At 38.2% G+C, this 26,989-nt stretch overlaps 1 protein-coding gene across 2 annotated transcripts in view; it reads right to left on the reverse strand.

Moving 5' to 3' along the window:
• Positions 1-423: 423 nt before the first annotated feature.
• The window catches only part of PODXL2 (podocalyxin like 2), a 66,213-nt gene continuing 39,647 nt past the window's right edge, over positions 424-26,989 (reverse strand). Inside the window, exons 3-8 of one of the 2 annotated variants that reach the window (XM_081957671.1) lie at positions 24,840-25,720; positions 22,691-22,765; positions 17,075-17,231; positions 14,768-14,829; positions 10,747-10,926; positions 424-10,611 (exon numbers count right to left, since the gene is read on the reverse strand). In XM_081957671.1, the coding sequence (XP_081813797.1) occupies positions 10,402-10,611; positions 10,747-10,926; positions 14,768-14,829; positions 17,075-17,231; positions 22,691-22,765; positions 24,840-25,720 (1,565 nt within the window). In that variant the 3' untranslated portion in view covers positions 424-10,401. The remainder of the gene's footprint in view (positions 10,612-10,746; positions 10,927-14,767; positions 14,830-17,074; positions 17,232-22,690; positions 22,766-24,839; positions 25,721-26,989) is intronic. The other variant, XM_081957672.1, reaches the window with a different exon arrangement.

Here is a 26,989-nt window from a genome sequence, read left to right on the forward strand (position 1 = left end):
TAATACATTAAGACCCAATGTGGTTTATCACTGAACCAGAGTAAGCAAAAATGGCTTAATTAGTTCAGATTCCTACTATGACTTTGCACATTTCTTTTCTAGAAGAGGAAATTGTATTTTATTCTCCAGCAGCAAGAGCCCAAAAGTTAAAAATGACCTTAATCAAAAAGTTTCAGTTTTAGTTACTTGTTCAGCTGCAAAGTTGACAAAGTGAGTCAATTTTAACTTATTTTATACAATTGCTATCTATCACTACATTTTCAAAAGGCAGAATATAAATGAATAGTGTGTTTTTAATCATTGTAATCAATTTTCACTGTAGATCTATACATTATATAGTTCGGATACAGTTTTTGCTCAAACAGTCCTAGTTTTAAATTTATCGTTAGCACAGCTGATAGGGAAAGAACAGACACAGAAATCTTGTTCTGATCAGAAACTTTATTTCAAAAAGTGCCACTGATAACTAGGAAATATGTACAGTACTGGCAAGTGAAATGACAGATAAAACCATTATATTTTGCAAAAGGTAAAATTACATTGAGAAAATTCTGTCCTTATGTAGGCTATAGAAATCTTTCAGATGAAGACCAATAATGAGAGGCTGTTTAAGAAAATAAGATTTGGAGACAAGAAGTGATCATGTATATATATCCTAAGTGATTTGCTATATCGATACAGTCATCCCTAAATTCAGTTTACTGTCAAGTATATTAACAATTGCAACCTCAGTCTTTCAAAAATGGAATAATCTGAATCAATTTATTTTAGTCCATAAATTCCTTGCCCACAGAAGGATTCCCCCCCCCCCCAGTTCTTGGCAATAGAGCTATTTTACTAATGAAGATTTAGCCCCCTATTTTAAAATCACTGCAGCGATCTAGAGGACTGCTAACAATCAAATGCAATGTACATATCTATGATATGCCTAAATTGTTTTATGTATTATGAGATGGACCAAAGAATTACAATATATTCTTTCCCATCAATAGAACTCTTGAAAGAACAAAATATTAGAGGAGACTGATTTATTTTAATCAGAAATTCATGAAAATGACCCAGCTAAGCAACATCTTTATAGCAATCACTGCTTTATTCCCTCAAAGAAATTCAACCCCTTTTCAGGCTAAAGATGATTCTTTATCTTTGAAGTATGATTACAACAAAAACTAAAGCTGTGCTGTAATTTCTTTCATTTACTTGAAAATTTCCTCATCATCTTTTAAAGGTTAGACTGGATTGTATTCTGTATGAAGAAAGTGTGTGCAAGCCATTACATCGAGATCGTTACCAACAACAGCAGGGATAAGTTTACAGCTGAGTTCACATCTCATGCTTTGTCACAGCAGGATTGGTTTTGGTTCTGCTGTAGTATTATTGTGAACACAGCCACCGAGTTTTGTAAACGGCACAAAACTGTACACATTAGCATTATACATGGCTCAGGCAAATGAAGCTTGTCCAACAAACTACAGCTCAGCATGATTGGGAATTTGGGGATTCATGGGGATTCATGATCCTCTGAAAAGAAGGAAGTAACTATAAAGGAAGAAATAAAAGAAAAATAGTGTTGGTCTGAATAAGGAATAATGGGAGCTCATCCAAATGAGCTATTTTCCAGCTAGGAATCTCATTATTGTGTTATTACCCCTACACCTGCTTTTTGAAGTAGAACTACCAATTTGGAAAATCTGGTCATTGATTTGTATGGAACGTATTGGAATGCATAATAATATATATTCATGAGTACTATCATATGGACCAACTCAGGTTTCTTAAGCAACTCTGCTACCATAGTTTAAATTGTTATAAAATTAAAGATAGAGTTTGTAATTTTAATCATGCCCTACGCCAGGCATGTCAAACTCAAGGCCCGGAGTCCAGATCTGGCATGTGGGGTGCTTAGAACTGGCCCACGGGTCCGCCCTGGAAACAACAAAGGAGTAGCCTGCGATGTCTCTGTCAGCAAAAATGGAGCTTGGGAGGGCCACGGGCGGTTCTCCTGAGCTCCGTTTTCACTGGCAGAAGTTTGCAGGAGGCCATCACAGCCGAAAATGGAGCCCGGGAGCCCGTTTTCACTGGCAGAGCGCTCAGGCCACCACAGGTGCCCCTGTGACATTGAACTGTCCATGCCCACCCTGGCCACACCCACCCTCGCTCCCTGAGCTGAAACACAATCCTGATGCGGCCCTCAATGAAATTGAGTTTGACACCCCTACACTATACTAATGAACCTATGCTAATAGCTAAAAATGCAAATGATCTGGATGGTTTAATAGTGAAAATCAAGGAGCACGGTGAGAAACTAGGACAATCGAACAGAACTTAAGACAACAGGTTTATTAACCCTTCTTATAAGGGACAACATATTGAAGTGATTGATAGATTCTGCCTTTTAGAATCAACTATCAACAGTAAAAGAACAAGTATTCAAGAAATACGCTGCAGACTAGCAGTTGGTAGAGTAGCAATAGAAAAGATATTCAGATGCCATGATATATCTGTACTGACAAAGGTCAGAATTGTGCCAACAATGCTCTGCGATGCTATATGGAAGTAAAAGTTGGACTTTGAAAAAGCAGGATTAAAAGAGACCTTGCTTTTGGAGAAGACCAAAATACTGAGACTATCCTGAGAATACTATGGATTGCCAAAAAAACAAACAAATGGTTCATAGAACAAAGCAACATGAAATTGTCAGTCAAGGCACAAATAACAAGGCTCAATTTATTATATGAAGACCTAGCTTCTTTGGGAAGTCCAAAGAAAAGAACATGAGAAAAGGATGACCAGCAGAAAAGATTCACTGAAAGACTTAAGGGGCCAGACCTGGGATTGATCATATATCACAGAAGGTCTATACATTTGGTGACCAAGAATCAACACTGATCTAGTGACATGTAACCAATCAGTTTTGATCAAGCAAGGAATCACAGTCCTAAGAAAGTGACCAAACAAGGAAAAAAATATTTTCATGTAAATAAATATAGATCGTATTTTTGCTTCTTATAAGATCAAATTTAGCTTTATGGATTTATTGTAGTTTTCCTAAGTGCTAAATTTAACTTATGGTTTAACTTGCAACCATAGCTGCTAAAGTAGTTTGCAGTGAAAAAGGAAGCAGTGACAGTTTTTGGCTGCAACTTTCCAGTTTAAAATCTAAGGCTAATGTATTTTCTAGCAATGGTTGGCATTATGCCTAAAAACATTAGTTTACCAAATGTGTCATCATTTGTGAGGGACTTACAAAGAATTTACTATATCCTATTAAATGAGGTTTGCAAATTAGTTTGTATTAACTCTATTTTTTTTCTTATTTTGGTCTTCACTAACAAATCATTTAAACTAACAACTTTAAGACAGAAGCACTGTTACTGAGCATAAGATCGGTAGTTTAAAAGCTGATTTTAGAGTGGACAGAACTGATTGAGTTTATACTGCACCTTCAGTTATAAATCAAGATGTATAAAACCAGAAAGCTTAAATCATATGGTTAGCCAGTAGCCCCCAAATTTGGGGAGATGGTGGAGACACGTGAAATTCTGAGAACAGAGTCACAGAACTAGAAGGGATTACAGGTATGGTAGTTCTCATTTAGCAATTGCCTCAGACAGTGATTGCTTGCAGTTACAATGGTGATAACAAAGTCAAAGACAATAAAGGCAACTCTCACATGTATAACTTTTGCAGGTTTGCAAAGTATAGGAAAGCTGAAGTAAGTACAGTTTCAGTTTCACTTAGTGACTGTATCACGTAAATGACTGAGTTGCCAGTCTCAAATGTGGTTGCTAAATGAGGACTACCTCTATTATAGAAAACTCCCTAGTATACATTCTTACCTCCCCCCTCCCCCCTTTGAGGTAGGGGTATTTTCAGAGAAAGCAATGGGTTTAATTACCTCTCATTTTCATTTACTAAGAAAGCTTTTGAGGCTCTGGTGGAACCTAAAAGCATTCGTGGAAATAAGAATGGTGCCAGAGGCTGATACTTTCCTTTACAGTTAGCCAGCTTCCCATTACTGTAATTAAAATAATAAATATAACAGCTTGGTTGAGAACACACAGGCAGATTGGGAAATATTTACAGGCACTGCATTTGTGATCCCAGCACTAAATCAAACCACAGTGTGGCTTAGTGTGATATATGAACCCATGCATGCAGGTATAGAGGCACAATTTCCAAGAAATCAAGGATCTGGGTTGCCATACAGATCCAAGGAAATAGTCATTTCCCATAATCTCTGAAGTCTTGCTCTTCTATATCTGTGGCAAAAAGTCCTATGCCATCTTGGAACATCTCTTGCAAATGATTTATTGGCTATCACCAAATTACCAACACAGTAGATCTCCATAAATTATGGCAATGCATAATATTCCATACAATCTGGAAATTATAGCAACAGATCTTCTAGACATTTGATTTAAGAATTTTCATCATTCATGCATCATATAAATTAAAAAAAAGTCTAGTGAAAAAGTATTTCTGCAATTATTGAGAATTATTCTTTCTTCTTTTTAAAAATAAGACTTGTGACACAGCCCAAAAGTTTCAGATCTATACAGGAGTAAAGGCATTTTTAAAATCCATTTTGCAAAATTTTTATTCTGTTCTTTTTTTTGGGGGGGGGGGTGTAAACTTACCTTGTAATTCCATTCTAACAGCACAAGCTTCCTTCTTTTACTATGTTATTTTCATGAGTTAAAAATCTCTGTACATCAGAACTGGGTACATTTACTTGGTTGTTTGGCATTAATTTCCAGGAGCCTTTTGGTGAGATATTTTAGGATGCTTGTCGACAAGGCCTGGTATTTCTTCTATGTTTCCTTTATTTAGTTTTTATCCTAATTGTCCTTCAAATGAACCCTCCTTTATTTGTTGCTCTCCCTATGGCTTGTGAATATTTATTTATTTAGTAGTCTTTTTAAGCCTGCCTTTATTACTTTATAAATTATTCAGGGTAATGAATGTACATAATGTTCCTTCCACCTCCTATTTTGCTCATAGCAACAATCCTGCGAGGTATGTTGGACTGAGGGAAAGTGACTGATTCCCAGCCAGCCAGCTGGTTTTTATGTCTAAGGTTGGACTAGAACTCTCTGTCTCCTGGTTTCTAGGCCAGTATTTTAACCATTACACCAAACTGGCTCTATATTACAATTTTTTTTAAATCAAACAATATCTGTTAACAGAGGGGGGGAAAAGAATACTCCCATTGATGGAATTAGCAATTATCCACCAATTATCCACTAATGCTTGGATTATAATGTTGACTGGCAAAAAAGAGAGAAATCTTTTTGCAGCATTAATATACAAACCTTATTTTGGCTTTTGTTCCATTATTTTCCTCTGCAAGTCATTGTTAACTCACTAAACACGGCATATTTTAAAGAGTTGTCAGTTAATATCAAGTACTGAAATTGTATAGAACTAATTACTGTGTATTTGTGGATGAGTACAGAATGGGGGGTAGGTAGGAAATAAGGTAGCTTGAATTTTTCTGGATCTGTTCTTCATAGCCACCAGAGGTCAGTGTGGTTCAACATAAGTTGTCAAGATGGCCACAAATTAAATTTGTGGAAGAGGACCATCTTCTGTCTTATTCTTGCCCATTATTTTTACCATGTTGCTTGATTTCAATAAAGGTATTTTATCCAGCTGAAGTGGATAGTTATGATTGCTTTTCTATGGCTGCCTCCTATGCTTGTACAGTAGCTGGTAATTTAGGGACCTTGAGTGCTTTCAGACAGGAATGTATTGTGTGATTATTCTGCAGTTTACTCCTTAATCAGTTTTTTTTCCTATAGTAAACAAAAAGATTGGAAAAGCAATGGAAAAGCAGGAAACATAACAGATTGAATGTGCCTGGATACTTTATAAAATTCTTTAAATGAGGGAATGCGATGGCTTAATAAAAGCCTTGTCTAGATGGTTAACAGTCACTTTTTAAAAATTATGCAAGTATAATAAATATGCATTTTAAAAAATTTTAATTGAAACTATTAAAAGCCAAGATAGGAACACAAGAAGCAAGTGTAGCATTTGATCATATCTATGTTGTTTTCAAGGCATCATGTTGTATTGATAAATTGTCATGATATATAGTGTTTGTTTTCAAAAATGTTGATTGTAAATATTTGCAAATTAATTGGCCTGACTTCTTACAGAAAGAAAGGATAAGCACAAAAATTATCAGTTAATATGATTATTGAGAAATCAAGACAAGATATTGGTTATGAAGGAGGTTTTTGGTTTTTTTTGCAAATATGTCTTCAGTTCACTTCCTTCTCTCCTTCCCTTTACCATCAATAAATCTCACCAGACCCAGTTTTGTATTGCTAGCTGAAAGTTTTGGACAGGTAAAAGAACAGGTCAGTTCATTACATTGCTACAACAAACTATTAGCTGTTATAACAAAATTCCTTAACTCACCAAGATCTTGGTATAAAATGGCCTGATAAGAAAAAGACTAAGACTGAGAAAAGACAGAGTAGAGATTAAGAAAATATACGGGTATTCAGAATCAAACAATGGTTAGGATTATATGAGATGATAGCCTAAACCCTATTAATGAGGTTGTGTAACATGCTATGGCCAACAATGGTATGGTTTAATGTGAAGCCCTTGTTCATGTTAAGATTCAGGTAAGATTGTAGATAGATTACTATAACCTCATGAACCACAAGGTCCCTGAACTTATTTTAAATTAGTCCATTGTGTATGAAGCCAGCCACTCAATATGCTGGTTAGGGAAAATTCCCTAGGCAAATAAAAATCCACCCCCAAGGAATTTTCATCAGTTGGTTCCAAATTGACATAAACAGAATGGGTTAATTAGTTGATTAATTAGTCCTAAAACCAAATAAAGCAAGATAATAATAATAAAATAACCAAATACCATCTGATGTAGACCAGACAAGAACAAGATCTTGAAAGCTGTGTTTGTGTCATGGCAGTCAACAAAGAGTTGAGTCAGTTGGGTATCAGCACTTGGGAATCCTTGATCTTATTCAAAAATCAATACACTCAGTATGGCATCTGCACACAAGACAATGCTTAATATCCTTCTAACATGCAGAGGAAGAAAAGCCATCAGTGGAATAAAGCGAGAATGGCATGAAAGGGGAATCTTGGATTGTAAGACATTTTGTGAGACATATTTGATGACAGGTTGTATTTTTCCTACCCTGCCCCCTTTAATAGCCACTAGCAGTTTATTGTTCAGTGGCTGTCATGGGGGGTGGGGGTCAAGCTATTTTTCAAAACACCCAAAGGCCAAACAAGGAATAATGGATGGAAACTGGTCAAGGAGAGATTCACCCTAGAAATAAGGAGAATTTGTTTTGACAATGAGAACAATCGACCAATGGAACAGCTTGCCTTCAGAAGTTGTGGAAGCTTCATCAGTGGAAGCTTTCAAGAAGACACTGGATTGTCACCTGTTAGAAATGGTGTAGAATCTCCTGCTTGGGTGGGAAATTGAACTAAATGACCTGCAAGGTCGCTTCCAACTCTGTTATTCTGTTCTTTTATTCTGTTCTAAATCCCTTGAGGCACAATTGAACAAGATCTTTTATAATGGATTGCAGTATGTTCTTGTATGTAGAAGGAAAGATCATAGGCAATATTTCTAACCTTACATTTAAATGAACATTCTTTTATTGTCATGCTTAATATTGAATGGGGCCATTTTCTGCCACTCATATTCTGTCCAAAAGATTAGCATACCCTACAGTAATTTGACAGCAAAGAATAACCAAATTAAAAAGCAAAACAAATTTAGGGAAATATGAGTGAAAGAAAATAAATGTGATGGCGCTTCTTTTAATCAAGATAACAAAAACATCAACTACAAAGATAATTATAACTGATTATTCCTCATAATTTCTGATATAGATATGAGAAAAAGGAGACAAACAATAAATCAAATGAATAAAGAAAGATACAAAAGATCTCAAAAACAGCATCAGTTAGAAATTAAGATGCATGTATCTCCCCCACAAGAAGGAATATGTAATCTTGAAATATACAATTTACACAAGTTTACTACCCCAACTGGAATCTAGCTAGGGATTTATTAATAATTTTACCTCTATTTCAACACCACTGTCTAAGAGAAGGCATTTATATAATATTTATATTTATATATATATTTATCAATGAAATTAAACTGTGCTAAAAATCATTTTATGTCTTTTGGGAACAGATTTCAGTACTCAAAGTGAGCTAGAGATGAAATACACACAGATTTCATTTACAAATTATTGTCAACTTTCTTTCAGTACGTATGCATTTTTATGAGCAATTCTTCTCTTAGAAAGCTACTTGCGGTTCAGCTGGATATGCAGTCAGAAATCTAGTGTTTTTCAAAATAAGAACCTATGGGATGTGTGCAGCATGGTAATGAAGAGAACAGAGCAAAAAAATACAAGATTATTTATCAACGTTGACTATATATATGTGTGTGTGTTTCTTAAAAGAGTTTCTGGAAAAAGCCCTGGGGAATTCTGATTTAATCAAGTCTTTCCATTCTTATGAGAAATCTTGGCTCTAGTTTTGATCTCAAGGGGTCTTGTAAGCTAACCAAATTTATATAAATAAATCTTTTGCTCACACAGATTAAACGACAAGTCTAGAGACAGTAATTACCTTTGTTCTCATAGGAACTAAATTACAGTAGCTGCAGTGAAACACCTTTGAGGCTGAAACTATTTATTTATTGCTATTCTGGTCTAACTGCCAGTCTTAAGAACTTATCCAATTGATATATTTAAAAGAGAGCACACAACTCCATATTTTCTTATTCTCTATTTCTTTTCTCATTCCATTTTTGTTCTTATTCTTTCTTTCTCTACAGGAAAGGGATCAAACTCCTTCTCCCTATCTTGTCATTGGAATTTGTCATTCATCCCGTCATCGTAATTTACTGCTGCTTTTTAAAATAAAATCTCCATTTTTCAACTTCTAAAATTATAGAATCATCATCTTATCATAGGATGTGTGCTGATTTTCAGAATCAAAGAGCCTGGGGAAAAGATTTCTCCTCATGTGGAGTCTCAGTTCGAACTGGACCATACTACCCCCCCCCCCTTCACAGCAACAAAAAAGGAAGAAAGAACACTACATAACCAAAGTTATAGGTTAGTTTATCCTAATACTGTACTTAAACAACATGGCACTCAGAGCATATGGGCATTCATAACAATGTGACTTTTCTTGGCAGTTCTTAGCTGCCCAACAATTGTTGATACCAGAGATGGATGGATGGATGATAGATGGAAAGATAGATGGGTGGGTGGGTGGGTGGATGATTGATTGATTGATAGATAGATAGATAGATAGATAGATAGATAGATAGATAGATGATAGAATTATGTTTTATATCCACAATTTCTGCCCACTGCTGGCTAGAGGAATACATTTAAATGAGCAGATAATATGATATGCACTAAAAGCCAGCCAAGGTCATGGAAGAGGTTTGAGGGAAGAGCTAACTGGTATGCATCTGATGTATTCCCGACTAACCATCTGCTCTGCTTATCATGTTGTCTGGACATATTGAGTCTTGTTGAAATGTTAGTAGGAATTTATTCTATAATAGGAAAATAGTTTTCTGTATTCTCACCAACAAAGCTAGAGTAATTCAGGGCCGTGTCTAATCCTGCAGTTTCCCCTAAGAATTTTGGATCCACATTAAGGAGCTTCTACTGCAATGATAATTACCAAGGTAAGGAAATCATGCAATCTATCAAATGAGAACCTAAAGTCAGGGCAATACAGAACACCAGGACTTGTGCAGAATATAATTTCTTGCCTAAACACAACCATTCATAGAAGTTTAAAAAATTGCTGCCCACAAAAAGATGCCTTAGCCTAACCACTTGCCCTTCTGTGGTACCTGGTGGCTTTAGGAAAAAGCCTCACAAACCTACCCTAGGACAACTGAGCAGCAGGCTCTATGGTGAATTGACCAAAGGTATCAAAATTATATCCCAAAGGAAGATGCATTTTTCATTCTGACTTCTCCTATTGCACTTTTTGAGACAGGTTATGAACCCAATTCTTCCAGCTGCTCTATTACGTCCATCAGCAAAGCTTTCAGGAAGCATCGTGTTGGGGCATCACACCATTTATTTTTCAAACTTGGCCATTCTCTTCTTCTACCAAAAGACAAGTGCATCTTAATGTGATTAAAGCATTGGTGCTACTGACAGCAAGATATAAACATGCCCCACCCCCACCCCACCCCCTTGGCTCAGGGTGGCCCTTCTGGCTCCGGGACTGTGCTAATGCTTCAGAGCAGATCTATTCCAAATGGAAAAACAACAGGTTCCTGAGGAGCCACCCTTAGCTCTAGGCCTTTAAATCAAGCGCAAGTGCAATCCCACAGGTGGGGGTCCCCATTTAGAGGTGGGTATCTTCCTCAAACGCCTCTCCCTCTTCATTTGTTTGCTTGTTAATCAGAACATCCCAGCTCTCCGGTCCATTAACAGCTCCCCCACCATTTACACTCGGCTTCTTTTCTTGCATCTCTGAGTGGCTATCGCTGGCTACATCCAAGGTGGGATTGTCATGGCAACCGTTTTCAACAAATCGTAGTTCTTCACCGTGTGACTAGAAGACAGGAAACAGGAGCGGGAGAGGAAAATGAAAACCTTTTTTAAAATATATATATATATGCAAGCAACCAGGAAGCTTTTGTTTTGAAAAATAAATAAATAAAAGAGTTTAACCCATAAAGGGACCCACCATGTTCTTCATTTTGGGCATGCGTTTCTGCCAACAGTTGTAAATCAGTCCCATGATAATGATGATGACACAAATTGAGCCGATAATAACCAGCACCACAAAGAGCTTCCCATAATCGCTGTGCGTCTGGCTGGGACGTGACTGGCAACTTGATGTAGTTGTATAGTTCTGGATTCCAATCTAAAAATGAATTGTTAAATACACTCAGTGCAATAGTAATTTATGTGTTAAATTTATATGCCGTCCATCTCACTATCAAGCGACTCTGGGTGGCTTACAATACAATAAACAACAGTATAAGACAATTAAAAGGTTGAAAATGTTAAAGCATTGGGCACTGAAAGCTACATGTGGGTTTTTTATAATAAACACACAAAGAAAAATCCCATTCTTGCAAAGTCTTCAGTGGTCCTAGTTCAACTGAAATGAGGGAAATGACTGGTGAAGGGCATTGACCTGTTGGCGATAGTGTCCCATTTAGGGAAAAACCTTTCTAGGTAAGATTGTTAGCAACAAATTTATGGTCTGCTTTTTAATTCTCCCTGTCCTTGTAAACAGGGTTTTTTTTTAAATTGGGTTTTTCTATTTGAAAATCATGCTCTAAGAGTGAAGCTAATTTTAATATCTTTTATATACTAGTATATATATATTTCCCCCTGGCATTGGACTAGGTGAGACAGGAGCTTAGCAGATGTATAATGGAATTCTCTTTCTGGATAGCCACGAGATAAGGCCTTGCAGTTAGTATTATTGTTTCTTTTAACGTTTTACTATTATGCTATGAGATATCCTATATTATTATACGTATATCAGATGGACTGTCATATAAGTCTCGTAAATACTTACGTACAAACAGCATTTTAATATTGTGAGCCAGAAAACCTGTGTTATGACAAAACTATTTGCCTGCTGAAAATAAATCAATGAAATTTTATTTGTTTACATTTTAAACATTTACATTGTTAAGATATAACTGTTTGACTTTGGGAGATTGCCTCCAAGACTGTAAAACCATCGAATATCTCCTCCAAAACTGAAGAAAGGGCTCTGATTGTGGAAGACAAAAATTCAGCAATAGCGTTCCCTCCTAGGCACCCAATACTAGCAATATCAGTTAGACTTATATGCAGTATACCGCTCCATAGTGCTTTTCAGCCACTCGTGAGAATGGCTGATGGTCGGATTCAGAAAGATCTCCTGTATGCAAAATTAGTGTAGGGAAAGCGCCCCAGAGGGAGACCACATCTGCGATATAAGGATATCTGCAAGAGGGATCTAAAGGCTTTGGGAATGGACATTAACAGCTGGGAAAGCTTGACCTCAGATCGTTCAGCTTGGAGGCTAAGGACGCAGCATGGCCTTCTCCAATTCGGAGAGACACTTGTTTGGCAGGCTGAGGCAAAGAGGCAGTCCCAGAACCAGCGAAATCTGGGAGCTGGGCAGGGGACAGAATGTATCTGCCCTCAGTGTGGAAGGGATTGCCACTTCCGAATTGGCCTTTTTAGCCACACCAGATGCTGCTTTAGCACCTCTTTCCAGAGCACGGTACCATAGTCTTTTGAGCATTCTCTGAGTGATTTACAGAATCAGCATATTGCCCCCAATAATCCGGGTCTCGGAAGAATGGGAGGCTGAGTCAACCTTGAGCGAGTCAGGTTTGAACTCCTGGCAGTGGAATGCAGAGTCATCCTGCAACACTGCATTCTAACCACTGTGGCACCACAGCTCACGGTATTACTCTCTTTCAATTATTGTTTAATATTTATTCTGAATATTTATTATGAACTCTCATCCTGGGTATCATGGGATGCTCTCTTCTACATATTCATTTGCACCCGCTTTATGTGTTTTGCACCAAGGCTATTGTTAAGCAAAGAGGTTTAAACCTCAGCTTGTAGAGATTTTTGAGGAATGGGCATTTGCAGCATCACTGGGCCAGAAGAATTGGCAGTGTGATTTTATTGCAGGTATGCTGCTAGAGAGGCATGTACTGTACTTCATGACAAGGCCATTGTTTCCCTCTGGATTTTGTTACAACAATGGCAAGTAAACATTTAGAGCAGGGGTATCAAACTTGATTTCACTGAGGACTGCAGCAGGGTTGTGTTTGATCTCAGGGGTCTGCCGTGGGCATGGCCAACTTGATGATACTCGCCCCTGTGGTGTCCCAAGTGCTCTGCCAGCAAAAACGGGCTCCCGAGCTCTGTTTCTCACTGCAACGGCTTCCTGCAACCCTCTGCAAATTAAAATGGAGCTTGGGAGGACCGCGATGGCCTCCTGTAACCCTTTGCTGGTGGAAACGGAGCTCGGGAGAGTCATGTACAGCCCCGTGAGCTCTGTTTTTACTGGCAGAGGCACTGCAGGCTGGTCTTTCATTATTTCCAGGGCAGCCCTGCGTACCAGATCTAAGCATCCCACGGACCAAATCTGGCCCACAGGCCTTGAGTTTGACACCCCTGATTTAGAGAACCAGCCCTTTCAATCAGTGAGGTCACAATCAAATCACCATTTCTTGAACGTTTTCAAGGTTCAAGGAAGTTAGTTGCTTAGTGAGACCATCTTCCTGGTTTTTTTTTTTATTTCAACAGAACTCTAGAAATAAATTATGTAAAGAAGCTTGGATTATATCTGTTCTGCCATCCATCTACTCAATTACTTTCCCCCAAAATAAAATGGAATGGGACCAAGTTTGTTGTGATGGGAGAAGCTGGCAGAAAAAAAAGACTGAATTGGAAAATGGCACTTTTGGGCAGCTGGGGAGGGGGGTGGGACCACCTTTCCTAAAGGAAAAGGAAGCACCTGAAGATGTTCCATTCCTAAGCCCTCCTTCTCATCACAAGGCTATAATCAAATGCTCAGGAGGGATTCCATAAACCATCTCTGTTTTTTTCTATTTGATTCACTGGTATGAGCTCAATTGAAAGCTCATTTCCAGTACACAGATTTTATTCCAAGTGACAATCAGCAGAAATGACATGTCATATTTAAATTCACAGCACAACAAATTGGACTTGGGAAAAATGAATTTGTCCTAATATTGGGAACTTTCAGACAGCTTATATTACTATAATTGGAGGGTATACCTAATTCATTTTTTTTCCTCTTTAGTGGAGTTTTGGTGAACATGACTGGAAAAAAGTGGATAACCATTACTAAATTTCCATGCGCAAGGCAAAATAATCATATAATGAAAATGTCACTTGGAAGTAGCCAATGAATTCATGAATATTACAGTATATATTTATGGATAGAAAATTTTGGATATAATACTACACGTCAATGTATGCTTTGTGATGAAATGTTTAACCAGTGATACAAGTCTGCTTTGTCTTATTTTAAAATATATTGAGAGGTAGGTTTTGAGGAGGGTTATCACCCTTGTACATCAATAGGCCATTGATATTGCTCAAATTCCAATGAGAACAATATGCAAAGCCCTCTGATTTTCATGTTGTCCCTTTCAAACTTTCTAGATTCTGGGTACAAAAACAAACTTCCATAAGGAAATTCAGCACACATCACATTTGGATAGAGAATGGGAAGGCCAAAGCAATGTTTAGCCAATGAGGATTTCCTTCAGACAGAACAGAAAAGTTCAATAACTGGAAACAACCTCAATTCTATGTAAACAATGAGCAAGAATGAGATATAAGCTTAATTTATATATTCATTTTTATATCAAATTTTGAAACCATCTCCTTCACATATCAACTCTGGATAAAAAGTTATCAGGCTCTACACTATCTGTTGGTAAGTCCAATCAATTGTAATTGGTCAGATAAGCAGAACCAATCTGGTAGTTCTTCAACAAGACCATACTAGATCTCAAGAAATTGTGATACAATGCAAGAATACAAACCCACAGGATCACCCACAGCTAATGAAAACTGACATCAAATGGCAATGTAATCAGTAACCAACAGGCAGAAAAGATGAGACTACTGTGCATGCTTACAGGGGAAAATCAATTCATTTACCCTATACAGCCTAGCTTCTCCTATAGAAATAAATAAGGTCTTACCTCAGCTAAGCTTTTCTGCACATCGCCTAATGCCAAGAGAACATCATTTGTTGGAACAACCCCTAGGAGATGAAATGTATCAGATTTTTAAAAATGCATTAATTCAGGGTACTCTTCTTCCACTTGCTTTCTTGAGTAGAGAAAGATGCCTATATGAAAGCATTATTTCCTGTTTAAAAGTAATACTATAATTGAGAACACTTATTTTCAGTTTAGAGCACTAAATATGCTTTAGAATTCAGAAACAATGTTAACATCAGGGCTGTGGTTCTACCTGGATAGAAAAATCATACGCTACAAACATCCCACAGTCACTATTATGAGAACCAGTGGGGTCTGCAATCGCTGTGAAATATTGATGTGCAATATAGTGACTTCATCGTGTCAATTCTACAGTTGTATATTTGTGTCCCATCATCTGAAAATTGTTGCATTTGGGGCTGATGTTGCCTGATATGTCTTGCTTTTTGCGCCCTCCCCATTATACACATGGATACACAATCATAAGAATGAATAATTTGTAAACATTCTGTTTACAAAACTGCTTGAAATAAGTAACCATTTGCCACTTTCACATTAAACGATTGACAAAAAGATGTTACATCATTCTAGAATTTGTTTTTATCCATTCACTGTTTCCCTGAATAAGATGTAGATCTTTTAATTTTGGGTGGCGTAGCAAGAAAAAGCACGAACCAACAACATATTTCAACCCTAGGGATAAACTGTTCTGTGCAAGAGCATCAGTACAGTGAACCAAAAATAAATGGACCACAGCGCAAACTGGATAAAAGCAATCACTGCTGGCATGCGAGCCCTGATTGGCTTGCTTGGACCCAAACCATATGTGTATTTATGTGCTTATATGAGCACAAACATACTTATTGTCTTCACATGCTGCCACTATATCTCATTGTAACATTGAGTGGTATTTTTGAAGTACTGTAGTATCACTATTAGGAAGGTGAAGGACATGTTTTCCAGTCTAGAGAGAAATATAAGAATGGGATCTAAAAAAAACATTTCAGACTAAGTGGGGATACCATGGATTCTCCATGACTGGGACGGAGTTTGTAAATCCAACTCAAAATTTTACATACATAGAAAATTACATCCCAAACCAGCTCAGACAATAAGATGTAGTCATCAAGGAATGTCTTAGAAATGCTTCACCAACACAAACATGTAGAAGAATATGATGGGAAGAAAGTAGGATGGCAATGATTAATATAATAACTGAAGAAGTTTGAAGAAAATACAACAAGTTTCTAATGCAAAACAGCAGGAGGAATCTTGTAAAAGATTAAAAAGGGAGAAATAGTTTGAAAAATGACAGCCAGAATAAGAGTTAATATACTGATTCATGAAGCTCACTTATAGTCCCTGAACGTTCCACAGAGCTTTTCCAAAAACAACCACTGCACTGAAATTTTAATTTAATTTAATTGGAAATACATGTGGAATAATTATAAAGTAAATAATATTTAGGTGCTTATCCTTCTCAGCTATTTGTCCTACAGCATGACTTCTGATATAACATCCAAAATATAATCATAGTTCAAATCTCTGTTATATGGATGATCCGTCAAAGCTAGGCAGAGTGAGATCTCACTAGTACTTGAATGACAGGGAAGCTGGGACTTTTATGTACAGCTAGTCTGGGAAGTTTAAAAATATTCTAGAAGAAGACCTCTACCTTTACAAACCTTTTCTGTGTTGTTGCCATGAAAATTACATGGACATGACTATAAAGTTAGCAGAAACTGAGCTCAATTGAGGGAGACTTTACCTATACCTTATGGCATTTACTGAACAAATAGTGAAATGCAGGATCTAATCAGGTTTGGTCACTGGGACCAGAGGTTTAGTATTCCAAACTTTTGGACTTGTGCTGGAGCCTATCTTCAGGGAACTTCTTTCTCTCCAGCAGAACTTCTCTAACTTTCTGCTGGAAAGAAGTTCCCTGAAGATGGAATCCAGCACGAGTCTGAAAGTTCAGACTAAACCTCTGGTCCCAGTGACCAAACCAGATCAGATCCTGCATCATATTATGCATCATATTATGATGCAGGATCCAATCTGGTTTAGTCACTGGGACCAGAGGTTTAGTTTGGTCACTGGGACCCTAGTATATTAGTCGCTGGGGCCCTAATACACTAAGGCAGGTATCATTTGCTTTCTTTTTGAAATAGTAAAATCCTGTTGAAATGATGTCTAATGATGTCCAGTTAGATGCTTTAACAAGGAAAAGACTGGAATAATTATAGTAAGGGACAGAGACCCTTTATTCTTTTACCAAAATCTTACCATGTTCTCCTGCCAAGGTCATCAAGAGATGTTTGTCATTCTCATTAGGTTTGCTTAAGGAGATCAACCATTGCTCCTGCAGTCCATTGTCATATCTGGAGAAGGCATCCTCCATCAGGGCCAGCAATCGGATACCTCTCTCCATTCGGAACTCTTCCTATAGCAAAAAATAATAATATTTTTTTTAGTCCCCTAAGTAAAAACAAACAGATTTCCTGAATACACACTTTCTCATCCAAATACAGTATATCCAAGAAAAAGAGATCTAAAAGCCAAGATGTTGAAAGACATCCATTTCTATTTTACTCCATCAACTTTATTGATTCAAAATGCGTCTTCGTGTATTCCCTAGTAGTTCCATCCTAACTGCTACCATTCTTGAATTTTGACATTTTTTTTGGCTGCAACAAATAGTACAAACCAGTTGTAGTTTATGTAAGCACACAAACACAATTACATTCATTTTTGTCACCTGGTCATATAACCTGGGGGTCAAGATGATTGGGAGAGTGTCATTTAAAATTCAGGGAGGAACAACAATATATATTCTTTTTTGAAGTATCCCGAAACCTCACTTCTTTGTAGGTTTCAAATGTGGATAAAAATGCAAGATTACTTGGCTGAAGGTGCTGAAGGTAATACATAAGGATCTGACAAGATGTTGCCTTGATTGAAGATAAAGGAACATATCTACCTACACCACTATTGCAATCTTTAGAAGAAAGAAAAAAACATACCACATTACTAATTTTTTTAAAGAGCAAGAGCCTAATGATTTGTACCCAGATTCAAGTTAAACAGATATTGGTCCTGTTGTTCTAAGATCTTGCTCATCAATTGGCAATGCCATCCCCACATCTATGCTGTCTCAGTTGCTGTGCCAACTCAAAGGCCACTCTAGTTATTAATATGTGCTAACACTTCTGGTTGCTATGGGAACCTCAAATGCTTGGGGCTGACAAAGGGTGAATGGGGAAAGGCAAGGAGGAGCCAGACTGAGTCACAAGGACCCACCAGCACCTCAGCTCACAAGGCAAAGCTTATGAACAGCAGAAGACAAAAATCTGGGATAGCAGAGCAAGACAGCTCCCCCCCCAAAGGAAAGGAAATTAGGAAAGCAGCTTTAGTAGTAAGCAATCTCTGGCCCACACCAGTAGAACTATTGCAGAAGTGATAAGTCTTCCTCCATCACCACAGACTGAGCAGTGAGAGCCTTTTGGGGAGCAGAGAAAAATGTGTTCCTAAGAGAAAAATAACATTTCCATTGATTTGACTGAACAGAAAAATGCCATCCCCTTTCTATAGACCTTGATGAATAAATAGCCAGTGCATCTCTCTTGCACTCTCTTTTCCATTTATGTAATTCAGAAATGTCAGTATAAATAATGTAACACAAGGAGAGCTCCGAGAACTACGTTTCATCATGATATGAAGTAAAAGACTACATGCTTGTTCAGCCAGAGCTGATAACCTTTAAAAATTAATGAAAATGCCTGCAATTTCTTTTACCATTATGAGTATATGTGATAGAAGAAAAGTTACATTCCATCCAGTTACTCAAAGCAGAAGCATTCCACTCCTATAAATATTTTTGAATCATCCTGCATTGACAGAAAAGATTGGATCCAAAGCATGATCTCTTCATGCATTGTACAGTAATCCTGTTTTGGGTTTTAGCTGGCAAGACCAGATTTATTTCATGATGTCATATGCAATTTGTTATTTCCTTGAATGTTTCTGACATACATCTTTTAAAAGCTAATGAACGTGTTTATTTTTTATCGGTCTTGGAACATTGAAACATCCCAATATCTCATTAAGCCTCCATTTGGATATAAATGGTGCCATTTTGCCTTCCTAAAGATCAGAATTGCACTGGTAGTACCGTGTTTCCCCAGGGTCTTATTTTCTTTTTACCCACAAAATATGGCTTGGGCCTTATTATCAGGGGAGGGTTTATTGTTTGGGGTTGCCGGGCAGCTGTTCTCTTGCGAGCGGGCTCCCAAAGACCCGGGCACAGCCTCAGGGGCAAACGGCTGTGTTGCACTGTCGCAGCAGTGCAACAAACAGCCATGAGTTGACTACGCTCATGAGTAGCCACCCAGCAAACCCCCTTTCCAGCCAGGCACAGCGCCATTCACTGACCTAGGGGTATTGCCAAGCTGTGTGAGCGCCTGTTCGCCACCGCCCGGCTCTCGTGGGTTGGCACCTTCGAAATGCCAGTGAATGGCGCTCTGCATGACTGGATAGGGGGGGTTGTGCAAGCTGCTGTCCGCTCCCACTTGCGTGCCTCCTCACAATGCCCTGGCCCAGCTCTCCCCGCAGAGCCAGAGTACCTCCACTGCTGCCGCCATCCCAGCATGGCTTTTTCAGCAGCTTCCAAATGGAGTCTTCTGGCAGTGGCCGCTCTGGGCGTAAGCTCTATGGTTGTGAGTTGGCTGCTGGCAGAGCATACTCCCAGAGCGTACAACCATAGAGTGTATGCCCAGAGAGGCCACTGCTGGAAGACTCAGTTTGGAAGCTACCGAAAAAGCTATGCTGGGTGGCAGTGGCAGCAGAGGTGCTCTGGCTCTGCGGGGAGAGCTGGGTCAGGGCATTGTGAGGCTGGGAGGTACGCGAGTGGGAGCGGAACAGCCGCTCACACAACCCCCTTCTCCAGTCGTGCAGAGCGCCATTCACTGGCATTTTGAAGGCACCAAGACGTGAGAGCCGGGCGTTGGTGAACAGGTGCTCACACAGCTTGGCGATACCCCTAGGTCAGTGAATGGAGCTGCGCCCGGCTGGAAAGGGGGTTTGCCGGGTGGCTGCTGTGCCCAGCTCTTTGGGAGCCCACTCGCAAGAGAGCAGCCCCCCAGCAACTCCCCTCTTCATCTGGGCACAGCGCTGCTCACCAACCTAGCGGTATCCTGAAGGCACCAAGCAACGTGATCACCTTTGCCTCCCCCCCCAGTTCCCGCAGCTTGGCAACTTCAGGATAACGCTAGGTTGGTGAGCGGCACTCTGCCTGGCCGGAGGTGGGTGGTTGTCCAGGGGGCTTATTTGCGGAGGAGGGCTTATATTTTTGCCCACCAGAAAAATGTGGCGTGGCCTTATTATCAGGAAATATCGTATTTTTGGGGAAACACGGTATATGTGATATGCCTGTAAAATAAGAACAACTTAGCAGTGCTAGTGAAAAGTCAATATAGGACTAATGTTTTTAATGTGTTTCTTTGGTTATTTTAAAGATACTACAAAATGGTTGAAGGACTGTGGGAATACCTATTAGCAAGACAATGATCAGATAAATGTGTGGCTTAAATCCATTTCAAGAAATGAATTTGAGGAAGCATCTCAGACAATTCACACATAGATAAGGTGAGGGAGAAAAGATGCACATGCAGATTTGCAAGATTCTGTTACCATTGCTATTTCAATAAAATATGTTTTAGGCCAACTTGGCATTGGTTTCTTAATCTGGTCTACCTTATAGGGCTCACGTGTACCTCTTTCCTTTAGTTGCATGTAATTCTATACAATTTTATTTTTTGATGTAATGGTTCAGAATATAATGCAGAATTAAATAAGCATTTATTGTACTCACTGCATAAACTTCATACCTGAGTCATACTTCTTGGTCCATTTCAAGATGCTGGTTTTAATGTCTAAAGAGGGAGGGATTGCCTCTCCTCAATTTTATCTACCCATAAATTGGGGTAGCAAAGGTCCTGTCTGCTAGGGAACTATACATGGCAGTGCCAGGAGGTGGGACTTCTGTGTTTTGGGAATATTCTGTATCCCTTTTCCCAAAGTGAGGTTAGTTCCATCCAATGTTTCAGAAGTCCCTCAACACTTGGCTATGTCATTAGGCCTGGGATCCCAGGGGACCAGTGACATTCTATTATTATTATTACCTATACATTATTATTGTGTTTGATGGGTCTTATGGATTTTTTTTGTATGATAATGATGACTGTTTTATATATTTATTGCTTTAATTGATGAATGCTGCTAAGAGTCACTTCATGTGAGATAAATGGCTATATTAATTTTTATAAATAAACAAGTACTTCATCCTTTGTAGAGTAGGATGATTGTTTGCATCCTCACCCCTATTAACCTTGAGAGACAGATATTCCATCCCTTGCATCTGTGACCCACTCCTGCTGGGTTACAAACAGAGCAATACAATAAATGTTCAGCATGAGCAGATTTCTCCTTCATCACAGATATGATTATCCTTCCATGACATGTATACTGAAGAACTTCTAAATTTTTTCTTGTTCAATCACCATCATTTGATTATTAAACCTTTTGAACTAAATCTTTTTTATTCCAGCCATCCAAAGCCATAAAAATATCTCCCTCATTTGTCAACAATTCAAACTCCATGAAATACTAAATACTGAAATGTCTGGCTCGCCGGTCTAAATAATGTCTGGAAATTTGCTCGATAGCTAGCATATCAATTGATGAGAGAAAATAACATGTTGCGTTTTCTGGGTCCTGCTGTGCTATGCTGCTGTCAGAAAAGAAAAGAAAACTCTATTTCCCTCCTTCCTGTTCCTTATATTAAGAAACAGAAAAAAATTTGTCCTCTTATATGCTTTACCTAAGAAACTAGGACAAGGAAACAGCTTCTGCCCATGGAAACTGCCTATTTAAGCTGCCTGTTTCCAAACTGGAGGAAAGATATAACTCTAAAGCCTACAGTGTCAATTATCAAAACTGCAGATAGTTTTCCATTCTATCAGCAAACTTCTCATCAAGTTCTAATCTATATAGCTATCTGAATTCCATGTCTGGGTGTCACCTCTCTTCTGAAAAATAGCAGAAGGCAATTTACAAAATAAGTTTCATTTAATGGGAGGGGAACACATTTAATCCACCCCAATAGTCAGAATCTCTCTCCTGAATCAGATCCAGAGATTTTCCCATCCTAAATCTTATTGCTGTCCCTGATCCTTTTTGGTTTTGTGTCCTTGGAATAATCCAGGCTCAGGAAAGCAAGAGGAAGCAACTGGACCTCTACTATTCCTTTGTTTTACTAATCAACTCATTCAACGCACACACACACACAAACACATGTAGATACACACATACAGCTTCTCCCATTAACTTTCACACAGCATCATATGTTTTGTAATCCTAACATAAAATGTATCCTCCAAAAGTAATATTGTGGGTCTATTCAAAGTAAAGTATATATTGGCAATTGATACTATATGTGTGGGAAAGGGACTATTTAATAGCAGCATCTTAGTTAAGGGTATTTTAGCACAGAAATGGTATATAAAAACTTTCTACACACTTATTTGTGTGCACATATTGGTTAGGAAATATTACACCCATGGTTTGTTAAAATGCTTCAATATCTACAGTAATAGAATACCATATATGAATATATGATATTAATAAATAAATAAATTTAATATCATACACATATATGATATTAATAATAAATTCATCCAATGTAGGATGAAACATATTTTAAATGAACATTCAAAATATTGTTCTGGATGATGAAATAGCATTTTACTACTTGATGGAGATAACAAATCACTTTCATTAAGCATTATTGAAAGGGAGAGGAAGTTGTAGATGACAGAGACTTAAATATAGAAGCAAGTGACTCACACAATCAATGTTATCTGACATGTTCAGGATGATGTAGTTTTTGCCTGCCAGGTTGCTCCAGTCCTTACAGATAATCTACAAAACAAAATCAATGAATACATCTCTGAGTTAACATGGAAATATTTTGGGAAGCAGCATGATCATTTTAAAAAAATGAATAGGAAGTTTTATCCCAAAGACAACCAATTGTTTTATCCTTTATTTTACACTCCATCTGGTTAGCATATTTTTTAGATCTGATGCTGATATTCAAAGAGGTAGATACAGTAGGTGAATCTTAGAACAGGGGCCACTGTGGCTCCAAAGTGCTCAAGAAACTTAAGACATGGATCAATAAAGCAGGTGTGTAAAATGCAAACAAAATTTTGGGCCATTGTAAGGGGAAATTATTTCCAGGGGCCACATTGTATTTGAAGTCCAAGAAAATTACTTCTACAGACTGGCATACACAATATAATCAGAGGTGATATTCAGCCAGTTCTGATTGGTTCTGGCGAACTGGTAGCGGAAATGTTGAGTAGTTTGGAGAACTGGCAAATACCACTTCTGACTAGTCCCGCTCCCATCTATTTGCTGCATCCCAAGTCCCAGCTGATCGGCTGGGTCTTCTTCTGTTGCCCTGCACAGGAGAACAGGGCTGGAAAGAAGGTTAGTGGGGTGGGGAGGGAATGGGAATTTTGCAGTATCCTTCCGCTGCCATGCCCACCAAGCCACCCCATGCCTACCAAGCCACACCCACAGAACCAGTACTAATTTTTTTGAATCCCACTAATGATATAGGTGTTCAAAGTTTTGTTTGAGCACTGACAAACAAGCACAATGTAGTAATACGGCAGTCAATCTGTATATAAATGAAAAATGAACTGAGTTAAGCATCTGAAAAAAAACATTGGGATGAAATTTCAGCAAACGGATTATATAATAGCTAGTTGGCACAATACTTTCTTGAGGTTGAAACACTTCTATTCCAGTACCATATAAATAATATAGTACATATGGATATATTCCTGTATGCTCTGTAACACTTTTTGGGAACTAAAGTTGTCCTAGGTAGGTGTGTGTGTGTGTGTGTGTGTGTGTGTGTGTGTGTGTATCTATATATATCTTTCTGTAAGATCAAATTATTTGAATCTTTAAAAATATAAATCTACCCAAAAGAACATGGGAAGAATGAACACAATTATAGTTGGTCTTCCTAGTATCACAATTCCAATTTTAAAAATAGAAAAAAATTAAAATATTTCAAATATTTTGAGAATCAGTTCATTTAATTTAAAAAATTAATAAATTAAATGGATCAATTAAGACAATAAATCTATTTTTAAAAATCACAAAATCTGGCAATTTTTGCTCCTATATAATGAAGCAAAACACATTCAACTGTATGAAAATAGTTGACATGCCTACAGAAGTCTTACTCTTAAAGAATTTTAAGAATTCTAGAATTATTGGTTCATGACTTTAAGCAGAAATGCTAAACTATCATTACTAGGCTATTTAGAATAGAATAGAATAGAATAGAATAGAATAGAATCCTTTATTGGCCAATAAAGGCCAATAAATTGTGTGATTCGACACACAAGGAATTTGTCTTTGGTGCATATGCTCTCAGTGTACATATTCTAAATCTGTGAGTTTAATCATAGTTTTGAAAAATGTACCTCAATTACTCCAAACTAGAATTTGATAGCCTTTTATTAGCCAATTAATTATTTACTCAGTTAAGATTTCTTTGTAAAATGTTTGTTTTACTGATAGGGAGGGTTATTATAACACTTGCAGTGTACTGATTTTAACAATTGTTTTATTCATATTATCATATATACCACCTTGGGAGGGTTTGGGCCTGAAAGATAACCTGTAAATTAAATATCAGTTAGTTAGTTTTAAGCCGCTTTATAGGAAAAATGTTACACCTTTTTAAAATAGAATTTTGATCCTGTACATCTGTGGCACTTTAGTACTATGGTTTTGGTTCATGCTTGTATTGGTTATGAAAATAACCACCAGTGAAGAAATTAGTAGGCAAGTCACACTGGATGAAGAATGTAAATAAAACCATGTTAAATGATTTGTTTCTCTCAGACTTTAACAGGGTTTTCTAAGTTTAAATACTCATCACCCAATGGCCCACACACGATTTTCTTACCTGTGTCAAACTCCAGGGAACTCCTGAGGCAAGCAGGAGATCTCTGTTTTGTGCTGTAAAACTCTTTTCCGCTGCAGCAGTTGTGATGATTGGCAGTTTTGCATCTGGGCTATTCTGAGTAGCAGTTGGAGTTGGGACTCGTCCACTGGTCCAGTCCCAAAAATGGTCCAAAGAGCTGGTATCCGATAGGCTGTTAGGAGTCCTGGAAACAGTCTCAGTTACTTGGAAATTGTCCTCATGAGAGCCTACTAGATCTTCTCCTGTCAGCTCCATCTCAGCTGCAACTGTTCCTGACACAGGTTTTGGAATCTCCTCCTGTGTTGACACTTTTCCTTCTGGTAGATCATCTTCTACTGCAGCTACGGTTGCTAACTGTCCCCCTGCTATTTCTATCGCAGCCACTGAGCTCTCTTGGATAATCTTGGGAGGAAGTTCTGAGATCAACTGAGGGTCTGTAGTAGTCTCAGTTGAAAAGATGGGAGACAAGGGCAGGAGACTGGGCCCCATGCTGCTTCCTAAGTCAAATCCTGAAGAAGAATACTCATGCGCAGATTCTTTCCCATGCTTGTTCGTAGCTGCTTCAGTTGCTTGACCCATTCTGCTGGCCATGGTGGAAAACAGGATGGAATATAAAGAATCCTCTTTAGGTGCTTCAGAAAAAGTGGTTTTTGACATTTGGCTGCTTTGAGTCATTCCCTTTGACTGGTTGATAGGAAGCAATCCTTCCTCCTCGTCCTCCAGGACTCTGGTGGAAGGGGCTTCGGAGTCTGGATCAAGAGAGTCAGAGATGGGATGAAACATGGGTTCTCCTTGGGGGTCTTTCGCTTGTGTTCCGTTTTCTTTGGGCAAAGCTTTTTGGGAAGCAAGTGGAAAACTGTAATCTGAAAATAAACAGAGGAGGTTTCCTTGAACCACATAGCAGAAATTCCATGAACAGCCCCTCTTAAAAATTGTATTTGGAAAAAATTAAGTAGCTTCTGCTTTTTCATGACACTGCAGAAAGACAATTCATTCAGTCTAACTCAGGAGTAGTCCTGGAAATTGGAATATCCCCTGCTCCATTTATTTCTAAGGAAAAGGTCAAGATACCTAACGTGTTATTTTATCCTGTGTTCTGTTTAACCTCCATTTCTCCTTCTGCCTCTCAAAATACTCCAGCAATTCCCCCCACCCCCCAGCTCCTTCTGGCAAGCCTTCCCTATGCAATTCCATCTCAGTCAATTTTCTAAAATGCCTCTTTTGATCTACAGCGCTAGACACTATTCACAAATCAAACCTTTCCAAGTGATGTGTGCATGCACATTTTATTTAATCCACACTAGGCACACACCCTTGCTGTAATATTTTGTCCTATCTCATATACTCGCTAGGATAGGGCAAAGCATTATCTACTTATAATACAAAGCATACTTATCATAGCAGAAATTTTGAATAGTTCAGAGAACTGGCAGATATCACCTCTGGCTGGCCCCAGAGTGGGGAGGGAATGGGGATTTTGCATTATCCTTCCACTGGAGTGGGGTGGGAATGGATATTTGCAGTATCCTTCTCCTGCCATGCCCACCAAGCCAAGCCCAAAGAACTGGTAGTAAATTTTTTTGAATTTCATCACTGATTTAAAGGCTGGATTTGCCAACTGCCTGCATTTATACAATTTACTGAAGCATAAGCTCTATTTTACATCTATTTCAATCACAGTGGTTGGATTCATACACACAGGGTGGAAAATAAGCAAACCACATCTCGGTTCAATGTGAGATGTGAGCCCAGTCTATGAATTACAATAGTTGTGTATAGCCTGCAGAAAAAAACTCATGCTATTAGAGAACAATTTTCCCTAATAGTCCTAATGTCACTTACCCATTCACTTGAGTACTAAATTATATTTTCTAAGAAAACATGTAACAGTAGTAACAGTCATGTGTTTTAAAGATTCCAGGTATAGTGATTATCTAAGTACTCGGTATAAAAGGGAATTTCTTTATTTTACATTCACTCTGCATGCCTGATTCTTGATGTGCAACTGATAATTCACATAGCAGATAGGTGTAATCTCAGGTTACCCCATGGGCAGAGGGAACAGCCTGCATAGCCCATTTTCCACCTCGCAGATTAATATATTCATGTCCTTAAGAGTGAAGGTATCACAT

The sequence above is a fragment of the Natrix helvetica genome (genome assembly GCF_964273705.1).
Source record: "Natrix helvetica genome assembly, chromosome: 1".
Classification (NCBI taxonomy): domain Eukaryota; kingdom Metazoa; phylum Chordata; class Lepidosauria; order Squamata; family Natricidae; genus Natrix; species Natrix helvetica.